Source organism: Ahaetulla prasina, chromosome 2 (genome assembly GCF_028640845.1).
Source record: "Ahaetulla prasina isolate Xishuangbanna chromosome 2, ASM2864084v1, whole genome shotgun sequence".
NCBI lineage: Eukaryota > Metazoa > Chordata > Lepidosauria > Squamata > Colubridae > Ahaetulla > Ahaetulla prasina.
In genome coordinates this window covers 99,125,659-99,142,874 of record NC_080540.1, presented here as the reverse complement: position 1 = coordinate 99,142,874, position 17,216 = coordinate 99,125,659, and the positions used below count along the sequence as shown (strand labels likewise).

At 37.6% G+C, this 17,216-nt stretch overlaps 1 protein-coding gene across 8 annotated transcripts in view; it reads right to left on the bottom strand.

The window, feature by feature from the left end:
- Positions 1–17,216, bottom strand: part of RAD50 (RAD50 double strand break repair protein) — a 40,893-nt gene that overhangs the window by 13,272 nt on the left and 10,405 nt on the right. For all 8 annotated transcript variants that reach the window (XR_009153404.1, XM_058168741.1, XM_058168738.1 and 5 more), the window contains 12 exons: positions 16,570–16,752; positions 16,112–16,269; positions 13,596–13,771; positions 12,281–12,518; positions 11,486–11,675; positions 9,672–9,798; positions 7,259–7,452; positions 6,974–7,084; positions 5,667–5,759; positions 5,449–5,562; positions 2,724–2,851; positions 727–951 (listed from right to left, as the gene is read on the bottom strand). Coding sequence is in view for 7 of the 8 variants with exons in the window: in XM_058168741.1 (XP_058024724.1) it covers positions 727–951; positions 2,724–2,851; positions 5,449–5,562; positions 5,667–5,759; positions 6,974–7,084; positions 7,259–7,452; positions 9,672–9,798; positions 11,486–11,675; positions 12,281–12,518; positions 13,596–13,771; positions 16,112–16,269; positions 16,570–16,752 (1,937 nt within the window). In the remaining variant the exon portion in view is untranslated. The remainder of the gene's footprint in view (positions 1–726; positions 952–2,723; positions 2,852–5,448; positions 5,563–5,666; positions 5,760–6,973; positions 7,085–7,258; positions 7,453–9,671; positions 9,799–11,485; positions 11,676–12,280; positions 12,519–13,595; positions 13,772–16,111; positions 16,270–16,569; positions 16,753–17,216) is intronic.

The following is a 17,216-nucleotide window of genomic DNA, read 5'->3' as shown; positions in this document are numbered from 1 at the left end:
TCCTATTTGTTGTGGTCTGCCAGCAGCCTGCAGAGCCGGCAACAGAGTCGGACAGCGATGAGGAAGAGCGTGGGCCAGTCCTGGAGGCTGGGGAAGACCCGGATGAGGCCTCTGCGTTGGAGGCTGAGGTGAGGCCAGGGCCGTCAGGGAGTGAGGTGCAGACTCGAGCCTCCAGAGCCTCTGACTATCTGTAGTGAGACAGAGGAACGAGAGGACCCTGTTCCTAATGCACACATGAGAAGAGCTGCCAGAAGACAAGAGGATGAGGATGACTCAGGAGTAGGGTCAAGAGATGATTGGCCCCTCCCATAAGGCTTAATAGACCAGCAACGGCGTTTGGACTCTTTGCTGGAAAATAACATTGATAGCTTTGTCTTATTGCATTTGTGTTGTATTGGTGTCTTCTGAACTTTTGCCAAGAAAGGCCTTTGGCAGTTTGCCTAGTTGGACCAAGGTTGGTGATAGGACTGAGGAATTGCGTTGGGAGGAATTTGCTTTAATTTAGTTGGACTGTGCTGAGAATGAATTAATTCTCAGCTACTCTAATAAAGTTTGTTTTTACAGTGACTGAGTTTCTACTACCTACTTGGGCCTGGGTCACGACAATATTCATCCCATCCACCCAAATAAGCTCTTGTACATATATTAATGATTTATTAAAGAACAGCTAAATATTATTTGGGTTAGTTTTAAGTAGAAATATTTTCGGTATATGATATTACTCACTGATCCAGTGCTCTATAGTAAATGTCAAGATCCTTGTTTGCCAGTTCTGTGGTCCGCATAACTATCATCATTTCTCTATATTTCTCTTCAGCATCTTTAAACTGTTGTTCTTTCAGCTCTCTCTTATATCTCAGGATCTCCTCCTCAAATCCATGCTGCCGACCAAGTGCCAAACTATGGCTTCTTTTCAAATCCTCTATTTTTTCTTCTAAATGTTTTTGATTTCTAAGTAAAAAAAAGATCAACATACAGTTTTATTATTACAGTTTTACTTGGCACAGAAAATTATGAGCAAAAAGTATTGCTTACTTGATTACAAAACAAGTGTACATGAGGAATTAGGGCACTATGCAAATGGAGAGGACAACAGAAAGAAGCAAGAATCCTTATTTTAAAGGAAGTATAATACAATGAAAAACAAACTGTGAAAGTATAAAATGGGATGAAGAAATGGCATTTTTACAGACATGTGTATTAGTAATGTAAAGGCATTATGATAACTTGCCAAAAAATGAAAACATCTAAATAATATTTACAGTTCTGAACTGCATTCAAATCTCTGAAATATTTTGGTTTATAGAAGGAGAATAAATTAAAAAAAGATACAAAGAAAGTCACTAGCTTCATGATAGCTGAGCTGATATTCAATCATGATTCAACTATGGATGATAATAAATTTGCTTACATCTTTAACACTTTTTCATATCATAAGGGAAATGTGGTTTCCCATAATATCTAAAACCCATAGTTACCATTAATCCTGATCTGTAGTTTTAATCACTGTTTCATTCCCCAGTTTAAAGACAAAATAATCTGTAGTCCTCAATTTATGACTGTAATGGAGCCTGCTCATTATGGTTGTAATTTGTGATGGCTATTAAGGGAGAAAGCCTCGCTTAAGCCCCCCCAATCCTGCTCTCCCTGAGGCAGTCATTAAATGGTGTCTCGGGGTAGGGGAGGCCCTGGGAAGTCCACCACCCAGCTAGATCTAAAAAAGAGGTAGACAGGCAGCAAAAGGCTTTGCAAGGCCAAAAACAGCCCAGCAAGGGGGAAGAGTCCAGTTACATTAAGACCTGAGTGCCACCTTCCAATGCTGAAGAGGCTTCCAAATAAGTCTATATGAATGGCTATGAGAAGCTCTGATGCTCATAAGGGTGAAAGCTTAGTGATCTATCTACAGGGGGCCACACTTGTGGGCTAGGCCTCTGATTCGATTAGCTGGCAGTCAGGAGACCTAGGCTCACCTAGGCTTTGGGGAAGCGAGCCCACTTGTTATAGCAATGTTGATATATAGCTACTCAACCTCTGCTGAAACATTATTTCTGAGGCAGCGTTTCACAGCTTATAACAATATATCAGGATGTTCTCAGCATTAGTTTCAAATCCCTTATTTGTAACCTGAACCTGATCGCTTGAGCCGTGCCCTGTCAAGCAACAGAAAATAATTTACATTATATTTCAAGGAATACAGTAGCTCCTCCTCATCCTCCATGAATTTAGCCACACCATGCATCTGATGAAACGAACTGCAGCTCATGAAAACTTATGCCTTTTCATACAAATAGTCAGAAAATAAGCCACCAGACTCTGTCTAATTAACAGCTGCCTTATAACTGTAAACTTGCAACTCTAGGAATGATGTGGAAATTACTGCTGATCTATGCCTAGTCATGGTAACAAACCAATAGAGATATCAACATTAGAGGCAGGGAGCCTTGAGATACCACATGTTGACCATAAACAATAGAAGAAACACTGAAGCACTATTTAGTTATCAGAAACAAATGGTCTGAAATCAGTCGATTGGTCATGCTACAATTGCTGAGAGGAGAGAATCATCTAATCAAAACAGTAAGTTTACAAGGGAGTCCTCTATCACTAGGCAGACACTACAAAAATACTTGTGACCACATAAGAAAAAATACTTAAAATTCAAATACTTGAGGTCTAATGCCTTTGATTTAAGAAATGATTTTTCTTTATGAAACAAGATATACCTTTTTAGTTGTGGTACTTGCATTTCCCCCATTTCCTTCAAAAGCTCTTTTATGTTATCTTCAACTTCTTTTAGATCTTCATTTCTTTTTCTTAAAGTAAGATTATCTTCCAACCATCGTTCCTGAATCTAAATGCAAATAAAATAACAAGTGAATTATTCTATACTATTTTATTCCATTGCAATCAGAAGAACATAAGGCATGGGTTTTGTTAACAAGGCGCTGTTATCAGATGTTCTCCAAGACTGCAATATCACAATCCCTTAAAATGATAAATGAATTTTAATTTCATGAATCTCATGACTTGTCCAGGGACTTGTCCCCGGAAAGTGGGAAAGATCTTTGACAAAGCTCCCATTTTGCATGGATAAACTGAATTAGCTTTAAAAAAAAGGTGTATCGGCTCTCTCTCAGTTTGAGAATCTGTTCAAAAATACTCCTTAAGCTTTACTTTAATCTTTTAGATGCATATGTCATTTTAGACAGCTACTTTGGTGAACAGCTAATCTACACTTAATGATCGGTTGCTTAACATCAGTTTGAAATTATGATGGCTTTGGAAATGGTGATTTATGCCCCATAAAGGACTTCTACCACAAAATGTTGCACACAGCTCACCCCCTCCCCATGGTCACATGATTGCGATCTGGCTGTTCACACCTATGTCTAGTTGCCAAGTGGCCCATGGTCATGTGATCACAACTTGCAATGTTCTCTGCCAACCTCCCCTAAGTTAATGGAGAAGCCAGTAGGGAAGGCTGCAAACTATTATTGTCTGCCAATAGGACTCCCTTTCATCTCTGGATGAAAGGCTGGTTGAAAGAAGTCCTGGCCATAGCTGAAATTCAAGCATGCATGAAGCCCCAAATCCCTCTCTCCCAATCCCTGCAGAGAGCCCCAAAAAGGCAGGGAGAGAAGGACATCCAGCTCTGAGTCTGCCTGAACCTTGGCATCTGAAATTCAAGAATGCTTGGAGCCCCCAAACCCTTCATCTCTGTCTCTGCAGACAATTCTTCAGAGGCGGGGAAAGACTCTCACAAGCCAAAATCCAATCATTCACAGAGGCCAAATTCCTCCACAGTCACATGGGCTCAACTACCTCTTTGCTCAATGACCTAGGCACCAGTCTCAATTATAGCCATTAAGTAAATTATTGCAATAGATAAGGCATCAGATGGGAATCTATGAAATCTAGTCCCACCTTAAGCTCAAAACCAACTTGGACCAGTCACTGTAACCTTGGATCAGTCACTGTTTCTCAGCTCCAGGGAAGCAAGCAATGGCAATCCACTTGCTAAAATCAACAAGGTACTAATCAAAAGTCAACACTGACTTGAAGGCAATAAGTTATTTTAACTGACACCAGAACTTAACTTTTTTTTCCAGATGATATCTCATTATGCAAGAAGAATCATGTCCAGAATAGAAAGTTATATGTAGAATCAAATTGTGCATTAAATTAGCAAAAATTACTTCCACCTCAGAATAAGTCTTTCTTATTCTTGACTTTCCATAAAGACTTTGAGGCATATAAGGCAGCACATAGGTAAGCAAGACCCTCTACAAGTAGATGTCAGCCAAATGCTTCATTCCAGTATATTTATTCAAGCAGCATGAATCGTTTTAAAATTTCACACTACTGTATTTAGGTTTACAGAAGCAACAGATTTCATTAGTGGAGAATAAAGCAAGTTCCAAAGGAGGGAACTAGTGTAGTAATAATTGCCATTTAATAAATGGAATACAGTTTATTTTCTGAAATAACATTCACTAATGGCATAAATCCGTACAACTTTAGAAAACATTTGAACTTATTTGAACTTATACCAGTTTTCTATCTTCACTCACTGTTTCCTGAAGTTGGAAGTTTGTGTTGAAGCAGCATTTATTGTTCATGTTTCCATCAAAACTTGTAGTGAGATTCTAATGCTTATCTAATATTTTTATGTTATCTATCACATTTATATCTATCGCCCTCTTCTTCTAACCACCAGAACATTTTGGTTGCCAATTTATATCAGGATAACATACATGGAAATATAAGCACAGAATATCAGCCAACAATTTTTGGTAGAGAAGGATTACAAATGGTATTATTCATTCTTTTTCTGCTTTGCATTATTGTATTTGGGTACTTGAGATTATTAGTAAATTGCACCCCCATGATAAAAGCATAGGAGGCATATCTGCTTCGTTTCAGTTACTTCTTAAGTACCAGAGGATTTTATTGCAACCACTGCACAATTACATTATAAAGTCACAAGTTAAATCACTGTCACTTGTTTTATTAAGCTGAATAATAATTATCAGCAAATATGATGCAATTCATAAAGTAGAATCTAAGATATCACAGTAGTTCTTGTCTTATTAACATTTCAGATTAAAGTATTACTAAAATTATATATAAAATATAATCTATATTGTTATATTATTATTAATAATAATAATAATAATAATAATAATAATAATAATAATAATAATAATAATAATAATAATAATAATAATATTTTAATTTGTATACCGCCCTTCTCCCGAAGGACTCAGGGCGGTGAACAGGCAGAAAAAATATAAATACACACAATAATTAAAAACATCCCTTAAAAAACTAATTTAAATGCCCAAAATGTTAAAAAACATACTCCCCCATAAAATCACAAAATTTAAAAAACCCATCCAATAAAAATAAAAATCAGGCTAGTTAGATTAATGGAGGAGATAAATGTACCTTTTGTGTATCAATATCTTGCCGTATTGTTCCCATTTCTTTATTTATCTTCTCTTTCTTTTTCTCACAATCTACTAGCTGAACTGTGACTTCCTCCAGTTCAGATTCCTTTTGCTGCAAATGAAAAATAAACAAACATTTTAGTGTACAAAGTTTCATATAAAATCTTCTAATGAAACTTTCTGGAAATTATTATTTATTAGCTTTTTGCTAATTACCTGCTTGTATTCTTCTTTACCTTCTTGGATATAATTCTCAATCTCTTTCATATGGTTATGGATATTTTTAACTTTTTCTTTAATGTCATTTATCTGTTAAAATGCATAAAAATATTCTTGATTCTAAGAAAAGAAATATATTAATCAATAGCCAATATTGTACAAGTAATATATATTTCAAAACACTGTAGGTTCTAATTGCACCTTACCTTAATTAGACCAGAATGTTTTGAAGAGAAGCAATATGAAATTTGTAACATGTTGCTCAGATCGAAAGAAATAAAATGTTTAATTTTCCTTATAGGTCAATTGTGATTTCTGCAGAGGTTACTGTGAAGATCCACAGGTGTCTGGTTATTATTTTCCTCCCGGCCCTTTGGTAATGTTTGGTAAGTGGAGGGGAAAGAGTTTTATAACATCCTTTGGGGAAGTACCATTTCAAGTGTAGATGCCCGACAGCTTTATAACTGTAGAACTGGCAACTTATTCTTAACTCTTTTTCTAATAATCCTGTTCCATAGCTATTATGCAATAGACTAATATTAAAGCTAAGCAAATCTTTTGAAACAGAAATTTTGCATTAAGTAATGAAGAAACACCTTTCTTCAAATGGTTAAGGCAGATGCTTCTTTTCTTCAATTCTAATACATATTTGAAGGATTTCATTTCTCACAATTTTTCATTGTAGGAACTGTCTAATAATTCCTGTAGTCTGCTTTCATTTCCTTCAGAAGTTGAGGATCTATGGTACCCTAAATCCCTCGCAACCCAATTCGAAACTAATCTCCGAATACCTTCACCTGTGATAGCTTCAAGTTGCTAAGTACAGAACCAAATAATTATATACAGATGCAAAAAGTTGTAATGGGGGCAGTCTTCCTCTTTTGAAGGTAGCATGCATTCTAAGCCTCTTATTATTTGCGATATGTCAAGAACAAGACAGCATTTTTGCAACCATGCATTTTCAAAATACTGTAGTTCTAACCAAGACTGTAGTTATCAGCAAAGAGTCTTTTATGTTTGTGAAGAATGGAGAGAATGTAATAGCTCACTTCAGACCAGAGGCTGTAGGGTAGATTGCTTCTATAAGGAAAAATTAAGGGAGGCATTTAAAAAATTGTGAAAATGATGAGAAAGAGATCTGAGTTTTAGTTTAACTGTAGCATATAGTGTTGGGGCTGATCTGAGTGACTGTCGTGCTTAAAAACAATAAGACAAAAAATAACCAAAATACCGAAACATAACCAATAACCAAAAAATAAATTTCCTACAAGAATATATAAACCAACTCAGGGCCAGCAGCCAACCTTCTCTTGTGTTATTTTGTAACTTGTATTCTTTTTATTCGACAACTCTTCTTTTTCTTGTTGTAGTTTTCCCAAAGTTGTTTCCAAAGGAAATAACTGTTCTTTTGCTTCCTGAAAGGAAAAGAAAAAGCACACAACTGTGTTTTTTTGTTTTAGAAATCTGTTTTACCTTTAAAAATACATGTAGCAGTCTTCTGATTATTTGACCGAATGTATAAAGCTGAACAAAATTGAAACCAACGGAGGAATAGCAACGATAGTCCCGATATTCATTAGTTATTTTACCTTGATCTCTCTGTTTAATGATAGCACCTCAGTTGTTAATTCTACAGTCTGTTCTTCAAGTTGTTGTCGACGCTGCATGCTGCTGGAAATCTGAAGTTTCTCAGCTTTGAGTTCATTTACTGTGCACTTTAAATGCTGGACTTGATTTTGTTGGTCTTGCTTGAGTGTCTGCTTCAGTTCAATTTTGCTAGTAACTGCAAGCAGAATGAAAGGGAGTCACTTTTGAATAAACTAGGAAAGAACGCAATTAATTGGATGAAATTTGGTCTGAAATCATGAGGGCAAAAATGTGCAGTACAGTATGTTGGGCACCTGGTCTGCGACTCCTTAAAGCACCAACTTCTTTCCCAGGATTACATAGCTGCCTTCAGGAGCTGCAGCAGAATCCTAAGAGTGTTAAGATTCACTCTTAGCACTTTAAGAGGTTACAGGCAAGGTGAGCCCACATGTTTGCAAGCACCTTTTTGAATCTGAACTTCAATTATCAAGTACGGTGCTTCAAACATGAACCAAATATATCTAGATACTTAAAGAGGAAAATATGTGTTTGATATTAGGAGTTACAAACACATGCAGTGCTTTACTCTGCCACTCCCCAAGTCATGTTTTGGATATTAAATTCAAAGTCTATGGAGATTCTCAGTCATCCTGGTCATGGCTGTCCCAAAGATGCTTTTTCAAGAGGCAATTGTACTTTCTGGTTTTTCTTTGAAGACGTTTCCCTTTTCATCCAAGAAGTTTCTTCAGCTCTGAATGGATGGTGGGGAATGGAAGGTTTGAAAGAGAGGTCACAGAGGCCATCTATGTCAAAACTGAGCAGCCTTCTCTCAACAGAGGGGGAAGGACACAACATCATCTATCTTCAGTCTACAACATACTCAGTTCAGCAGTTCCAAGAAGGCTCTACACCCATTTGCATTACTCAGGTGATTCGCTAAAAGAATGAAAATGACCAGCCGTCTGCAAAATCCTTCCATTCTTCACCATATAGTCAGAGCTGAAGAAGCTTCTTGCATGAGGTGAAACTCTTCCAAGAAAAACCAGAAAGTCCAGTTGCCTCTTGAGAAAAAATATATCTGAGTTAAATCAAAGTGTTGCACAGTCATACTTAAAGACTTTACTTGCTTATCAATACAGCACTACAGGTAGTTCTTACTTGCCACAACTGGGACTAGCAACTCCATTACTAAGTGATGCACTTGTAAGACATCCCATGACCACAACAGACTTAGGGACTCACTTTAAATGAATCACCTGTGGCAAGACATCCCATGACCCCAACTTGTGGAATTTACTCCCAGCTTCTCCATTGACTCTGCTAGTCAGAAGTGAGCTATGAAGCGCACAAATAGTAATCAGGTCATACACCGCAGGACGCTGCAATTGTATGAAATGCCCACTGATCATGAAATGCCAGAATCTCAATCTTGTGACCATGGGGATATTGTGACAATCGTAAGTGCAAGGACCAATTGTAAGTGCAAGGACCAGTTATAAAGTTATTTTTCAATGCTGTTGTAAGTTGCAGTGGTTATTAAACAGGGCAGTCATTAAGCAAGGACTAGCAATACTGTATTTCAATTGTTAGTTCTCATAGGAAACTTCAGCTACAAGGACTACAGATTGATAAAATTTGATTAACAACTGTCATATTTATTCTGATGGATATTGTGTGGGATTGTTTGGACGAAGAAATTTATAAAGATACCTTCAGTTTAAATTTAGGTTGTAATTATTACGTTTAATTGCAACAAGAGGGATTTGAATTACCTAAATTAATTATTATGTGTACATCAAAAAATATTTAACATTCTGATTCATTTTTTAAAAAAAATTGTGCTACATCATTATACTTGTAAAAGTTTTAAAAATTAGGAAAAACTCCTGGAAATAAAGAAACAGAGACCTCTAAGAGAGTTTCCAATTTTTGAGTGTATCTTTTCTTTTATGCACACGGAGAGCATATGCACCAAGACAAATTCCTTGTGTGTCCAATCACACTTGGCCAATAAAAATTCTATTCTATTCTATTCTATTCTATTCTATTCTATTCTATTCTATTCTATTCTATTCTATTCAAGATAAATTTTAATGTAAGCTATGCACTTGTAACTAAGTATTTCTATCCTACCCTTTTTCCATGAGCTCAAGGTAACAAAAATTGATATCCTTCTTCACATTTTTAATTTAGTACTCCAATTCTTAAAATAAATAGTGGATTATTTACTGGTATTTCAAACCCCAAGATGGGCAGCATTTAATCTAATAAACAAATAAAAACTTCTTTGGGGAAAAATGATTTCATGATTCTGTTAATTTTAAAAATTTAATTGTAAGGATTTTGCATAGGAAACACATGGTTAAAGAATGCCGTTACGTTATGAAAACATGATCACTCCTTGTATGTCATCACCTGTGTCCCACTGATGTTTTTTTTCCTGTTTCTCTTGGCTCACTTGCAAAAGAGTTCGGCCCAAATCCACTCCCTGGAGTCTAGCAGCCTGCTGAGCAATTTTTCTTTCAACATCCTTTAGATCAACCTAAAAAGAAAAAACAGAAAGAAATTGCTGAGAATCCTGAGGTGCTTAACAAAGGTCGTCTTCACTGTGCAACCATGTGTTCAGCGATCATTTGAAGTTACAATGGTGCTGAATGAATATTAGTTATGATTGGTTGTTAATCATAATCTGGCTCCTTGGAAGCTGGCAAAGGAAGGCTGAAAGTTCCACTCGAAGTCTCTCCCACCTGTGCAACCTACCCCGGCCCCTTCACACTTGCGCTGCACTGGCCCCTTGCGCACCCTTCCAGAGTTTAACCATAACTCCTTTTCACCCTCATATCCCCCCCATATCCCCGAACCTCGTTGTGCCTTTACTACACATGCCCCCCTGCATTGAACTTGCCACACTTCTCATATCCTCACTGTGCTTTGCCACACCTCCCTCCTACGCCCACACACCCCATGCACTCATGGAAAACCCAACATGTCCTCCCCCACCAGGCAGCAGTCACTAAACTGTCTGTGGGACTGCTTGGGAGCTGCTTGGAGTTTGCACTATCCTGTTGACTTCCCTACTAACTTAGTTGTGGGAAGTTGACAGGAAATTGCCTCAGCTAATGAACATGGGATTCAGTTAATGACGACAACCAAGACTGCAGTCGCTAAGCAAAGAGATTGCACTTTATGACTGCATCATATAAAATGAGTGTGATCACTCCCTGCTTTCGTCCACGCATTCGCTAATTGAATATGCAGGTAATTAAATGCACATGATCTGTGGGGGCCTAGCAATGCAGCAGACAACCTACTTCAGACCGCCCAAAGCCTTCCCCAACCCACTGAGATATTACATGCTCCCTCCCCTGGGGTCCCCACAATTGTTCACACACCCCCAACCTGCTGCTCCAGGTCACTCACCTTGTAAAGATCTAGCAAGCTGTCTCCTTTCCATCCTCTCTGCTGTGATTTCTTTGCCAGCTTGCAGTCTCAGCATGAAAAGCGTCTGCAAGCCTATGGGAGGCTTGAAGCAATGCAATTTTGTTGCCCTAAAGTCTCATCGTCTTGCAAATGCTCTTTATCTGGATCTGGTGCAGGCCTTGGTTTGCTGAGAACTGAGGCCTAGAGTACTGTAGTGTGAGATCTCGCAATACTGATCTTGTGTGATCTCACACTATTTAGGCCTGTGTTCTCTGTCAATGTACCAAAGCAGGAAAAAGAACCGATGGCTCGCTAGATTGTTGCAAAGTGAGTGAGTCTCCACAGGCTCAATATGTTTGGAGACCCTGTGAGAAATAGGCAGGGCAAATGTTGCAGTGCCTCTGCTGTCATTCATAAGTATGAAAGGCTGCCAAAGTACTGCAAAATTCATAACTTCGGGACTGTGCCGTAAGTACTAGGGCTGGAGGGTGAGGGGTTATGTCATAATTTCAAATAGTCGCTAAGTGAACTTGAGTATTACCTGTAAATTCTGCACCTTAAGTTTAAGGCTGGCTTTTAATATATTTGGGGTTTCAGAATATCTATTAAAGATAAGCATGACACATTTATATAGATGTTCCCTGCAACCTCAATTCAAGGATTCCTTCCTATTATGTGACCATTTGGGGAAAATGAAGAGACATTATTTTCTCTTCTAAATGAAGAGACATTATTTTCCAACAGATTTTGCCACTTTGCCCATAAAATGTGATAAAGGAATTGTGCAATCTGGTAAGAAGTAACTTTACCTGATCCCTTTCCATAAGCGTAATATCCTGCAGACATGCTTTTGCACTTTCTTCCTCTGTTATGATAGTACCCAAGAGGGTTTCCTGTTCTTCTATATCAGCTTTAAGGATTTGAATCTCTCTATTAAGGACCTGTAGCTTGTTTCTCAATTCAGGTATATCCTTTTCATGGAGTTCAGATACCGTTTGTCTTAGTAAGAAACAGAAAATAAAAATGCATGACATTTTCTTCTCTGTTAACAGTCATAAAGTCAACTTAATACAAATATACTTGGGATTCTAATCTGAATGCTAAAATTATTTTTGTTTTGATTGTGATGTACCAAATCCGGGGTATCAAACTCACAGCCCGTGAGGTGGATCCATCACGTGCTGGCCATAACCAACCCCCAGTTTACTGAAGGGGGAAAAGAGTCCTGATACACCACGTGATGACAAGAGTTTGACACCCCGTCCTAAATTTTTCTTTCCCCTAAGTGGAATTCTCCTCATGGCATCTTCTTCTGGAGAAAAAGAGGTGGGGGATGGGGGAGGAGGAATCTGTCTACTGTTTCTTCCTGAACCAACTCTGCCCCTCAAATATTTGGGGATCCTTCACAACCACATGGCCGCTGAGCCTGTTGAGAAGGACAACTTATTATCTAAGCCATTGTATTATTTTATGATGGAAGCGATGGAGAATGCTACTGCCTGATAAGACAGGAAACTCCTTCGACTTGCATGTATCAAAACACTGCCTTTCCTGAAAACTTCATTCACTTTTCACAGCAGAGAACGTTGTGATTCCTGCCTCACCTGATAGGTTTCAGAGAAATCATATCATCACGTTTTTTCTCCCTTTTCTTAAGTTCGGATTCCGTTGTCTTCAGTTTGTCTGGAGCAAGGCGCAGTTTGGCTTGAAGATCATTTATGACATCTTGCAGTTCTGCCTCTGTTTGAAAGACCCTCTGACACACCGGGCAACAATGCTGGCTTTCGTCTGTTAGTTGTGTGATGAACTGCGAATAAACTGCTGTGGCTCCTGCAAGCATAGCTGTATTGAAAAACAAATGCTTTTATAAGACAGTGGGAAGATTGAGTTTTATGAAGTATCATTTCTCACATTCATTTTGGTAAAGAGGATTAACCATTCTTATTAATGGATGATTGAGAATCCAAGAATTTGTACCTACTTACAAAAAACAACAACCCTTCAAAGCAATTTATTATCAAAACAGAATGTCCATCACTAACAAATGTAGTTGTAAAATACAATGCCAAATGACCGCATTACTTAGCGATGGCAATCCAGGCCCTTTGAGGATTGCGGGCTATTAAGCACCTCCTTGCAACCTTCACTTTATTTGCGACAAACAAAGATGGTAGGAAAGTAACTAAAGTTAGTAATAACTAACTTTCTACTGGTACTCACATCAGTTTCCCCTTATTTCTCATAACACAGAAGATTTAAGCTCAATTTTACAGTTAAAACTGAAAAATTTAAATTCCCTCCCCACTTTTATGATTGCATACGTTTAAAGAATGACAACTTAAGTGCCTGTCCACCTGACAAAAATTAGTTACAGTAGAACCTGTGGTCACGAAAGCTTCTGATCACGGTCAAATCGGGGGGTTTTTCATAGACGATTTCCCCTTCCGCGCCTTTTTTTAGTAAGCACCAATTTTCCAAAACTGGGTTTGGGTCACGACCAAATCAGTTTGCAACCAAAGTTAAGGTCGTGACCAGAGGTTCCACTATATTAGTAAATATATTTAAAGTATCAGGCAATAATTAACGCAGCAGTTCCTCTTAAAATAATACTGGACTCGCCGTTCTAAGTTTCTGTCAAAATTTCAGTACCTTAATTTAACAAGACTGTTGAATGACTTGCACATTTTGTTGGATCTTTACTCACCTTCAGTGTTACTGTTCATTATAAATCTCCTAAACTAAGGAGGGAAACATCATGTTTTTGCCCATTTTTCTATTCTGACATCCATCTCTACTGTGAATGCAGTTCCTGATATTGTTTTAAAGCTTACAAGTTACTGGATATAAACAAGTATATAAGAAAAAATTGAATTTTTTTTTTGCAGCCTATGGGAATGGGAAGGAGTTATATAGACTTGCCTCGCTGCTTCGATGTTTTATCAATATCATGCTGCAGTTTGTTAAGATCACTTTCAAAGTCTTGACTTCCACAGACCTCAAAAAGCTTTTCTTCATATGTGGACAGCTGTTCCTCCTTTTTTCTTAGTTCGGAGGTAATGTGACTTTTGTTTTGTTCTGCTGAAACAAGTTCTTTGCTGAAACATAAGTATAATAATTAGAACTGAGGTTTAGTTTTGTTTTTTAAAGGTTGAAGTGATTTGGTTTTCTGGCTCTTTTCAAAAGGAAGCTTTTCAAAAATGTTCACTGGGTGGGCATCCGACTAACAAATGATTTTCATCAATTCAAAGCAACTCTATTTCTTTGTTACTTAGATTGCTGTGCTGTGTAAGCATGGCTTAGTTCAGACAATATTAGAATCTACCATCTGTAGGACTGCATTATGGCTTTGTGTATTTGTTTCTCTATTTCAGCATATCAGTAACTTCCTGGATACCTCGCCCATAATTTTTCACTTTGTATGAATCAAGAAATACAGTTAGTTTGTAAACTGAGTTCTTATCTTAGTTTGGGGTTTAACCGTAATTGTAATTTGCCCAATATGGATATTATCAAAAACTAACGAAAAGAATGATACTTTAATTTTTTAAAAAAAAGCTTTTTACACTTTCATCTTCAAATGAGTTTATAATCTGAAAGGAATAGATGCTTTTGTTTAAAAGAGAATAATAATCAGAAGAAATGATTCAAATTTTAGACAGGTCAAATAGCATAAGCAAACATTTTTAACTCTAGCACAAAGAATAATCCTCCCAATCATATATGTACTTGTAAAATTTTACTTGATAAACCCAGTAGACACAATATCACTCAGTAACCCAAACAGTGAATCATATGGTTTGCCACATTCTACAGGTCTACCACAGCTGCCATGCCGCCACACCTCCAAGTCTGATTCTCTACTTCCACTACCCTGAATCTGTCTCGTCTACTTCCTCCATCAAAGTTCTGTTATGATTTAAGGATTAAACCACCACATGCTGGGGTTGCTTAGGAACGGCCTTCACTCAAATAAATTTCCTTAACTCTCAGATCTACTGAAGACCACTTACCTGTCCCCCCCCTCCCCAACTCTCTGTTGGACTTTGTGGCAAGGCACTAGACTGTAGAGCTTTTGTTAAATTTTTCTGATGTTAACCAAACACTGGCCATTTCCAGTTTAATTAAATTAAATTAAATTATTATTATTATTATTATTATTATTATTATTATTATTATTATTATTATTATTATTATTATTATTATTATTATTTCGATTTTTATGCCGCCCTTCTCCCGAAGGACTCATTCTCTCTGATGGTACCATGATATAATGACTGCTCTAACTCCAGCCATTTAGCTCGGTCTCATTACTGCTTAACTTTCTTTTTATTAATAATAATTTATTAAAGATTTACAAAAACAACTAATGCAAAGTAAAAGGAAAAAAGAAAGAGAAAAATTAGAAAGTGCAGAAAACAAAACAAAAAGAAAACTAGAGAAAAATAAAAAAATAAAAATACAGGTAGTCTTCAATTTACAACCACAATTGGGTCTGGAATTTCAGTCGCTAAGCAATGCTGTCATAATGCAATGTAATGTCACATGACTGCATAACTTAACTGCAGCAATACAGGCAGGCATGGTTGTTTTCACAACTCCAGATGCACAACGGGAAGCAGAGGGTGTCTCAGGTAAACAGTGTGTGCGGGAGAGCACAGGAGGATGGGGAAGGCCCTGAGAGGTCCAATACAAGCTAGATGAAAGTTGGGAAAATGAAGAGCTCAGGAAGGCCAGGGAAAGACAACGCTGCCGCTCAGAGGCTTGTTATTACACTACAGCTCTTGGGTTACAAGAAGCCTCTGAATTGCAGTGCAGCAGGAAGCCGTAGGTACCTCTGGAAGCCCCGGCTGCCACAAAAACATGGCTCAAAGGGCTTCTTGCCCCTGCAAGAAGCTCCAAAGCTGCAGCACAGTGCAAAACAGCTGCTCCAGGAAGTCCTAGCCATCCCAGGAAACCCCACTAAGAGATTCTTCTTCTCTATCTTCCCCAGGTCTCTCAAGAACAGGCAAGCTATTTAGATAACAGCATGCCTGATTTGGACAACAGAGAGAGTGGCCTTCGGAGGAAGGTCTACCACTGCCAGCAGCTGCCTCTCATAGGGATTGTCACCAGTGAGAGAAAGATGGTAAAGGTCCCTAGAGGCAGCAGGGCCTGTGGAGCACAGGGCGGTGGTGGTAACTGAGGCTTTGTGCTGTGGTAATTCAGAGTATATTTCTAAATGTTTATTTAGACCACGGCTGTCAAACTCACAGCCCACAGGCCAGATGCATCACACGCTGGCCATGCCCATGCCCAAATTAGCGAAGGGGGACAACGTGAATTTGACACCCCTGATTTAGACTGTATTATGTACTAATGATCAAAAAGTGAAAGACAAATATAATTAATGTTAATCCCTACATTTCATTACAGCATCAAATAAAATGAATACTTACTTGAGCTTGGCAAGCTTGTCTCTTGTCTGATTAATTTCTTTAACTCTTGAATGAAGCCAATCTTCAAGCTGATTTTTGTTTGGGAAAAATCCCAACAAACAGATTAATTCTTCATTATGTCTAAATTTAATTTTTCTGATTTGGTCTTCTTTGTCAGCCTTAAAAAAAGAAGCAACAATTTGATCACTTATAAGCAAGAAAGTATTTCTTGTTCCGTAAATATGGAACTAGCTTAGACTTAATAACAAACTACATGAAGAAAGCTTTAAAAATTTTCAGTATTCATTTGTCAATACTATTAAATAAACATTGTTTAATACTTCATGGATATGGGAAATTATGTTAACCTGAGTACTCCAAATGATGGGTCGAGCATTACATTGGAACTAGCTGTTGCTTTCATGCAAATTTGGCTAAATATTTCAAGCATATATAGAATGTCTGATAAAATACACTACTTTATCTTTTTTCAGCATATCCATTTGAGTTATAATTGTAGTATTCAGGTTCAGTTGTTCCATCTCTTTATCCAGTTTCCGAAGAGTACTGTCCAAATTTGTTTTTTCTCTTTGCAGTTCCTTAATTTCCATTTCTAGGGTTTCAACGTTGCAATTTTTCTCCGCTTCAGCTAATTCATGTTTCTAAAAGAAAATAAAAGAAAGCAGATTTTTTTTACCTCCATTTAGGTATGCATAAAACAGTATTCACTGAATTAATACTAATCCTAGCGATAGATACAGGATACTCTTTGCAGCTGCTGAAGAAAACATCTTTCAGTCATTATCACAATAGCACTCTCCTATGGAAAAAGCATCTGAATACAGAAATAGGGCTACATTAAGTGTGCCCTTCTCAAACTGATGGATTTCTTCCACATATGCTGGTGAAAAAAGGCGATACACTCAGACTTCTGGCTATACCAAAATAGACTCTTGTGTTCCTTTCTGATATCTGACATTTATCAAGATGATATAGAAGAAGATATTTTGGTAGCAGCTTCTTCACATTTCATCGTCAAAGGGGAATGTGTGGCCTGCTTTGAATTGGGCTGCATGGGGGAGCTGTGAGTGTAATACCTTCCTATTTGGAAAGAATAAATGAGGGA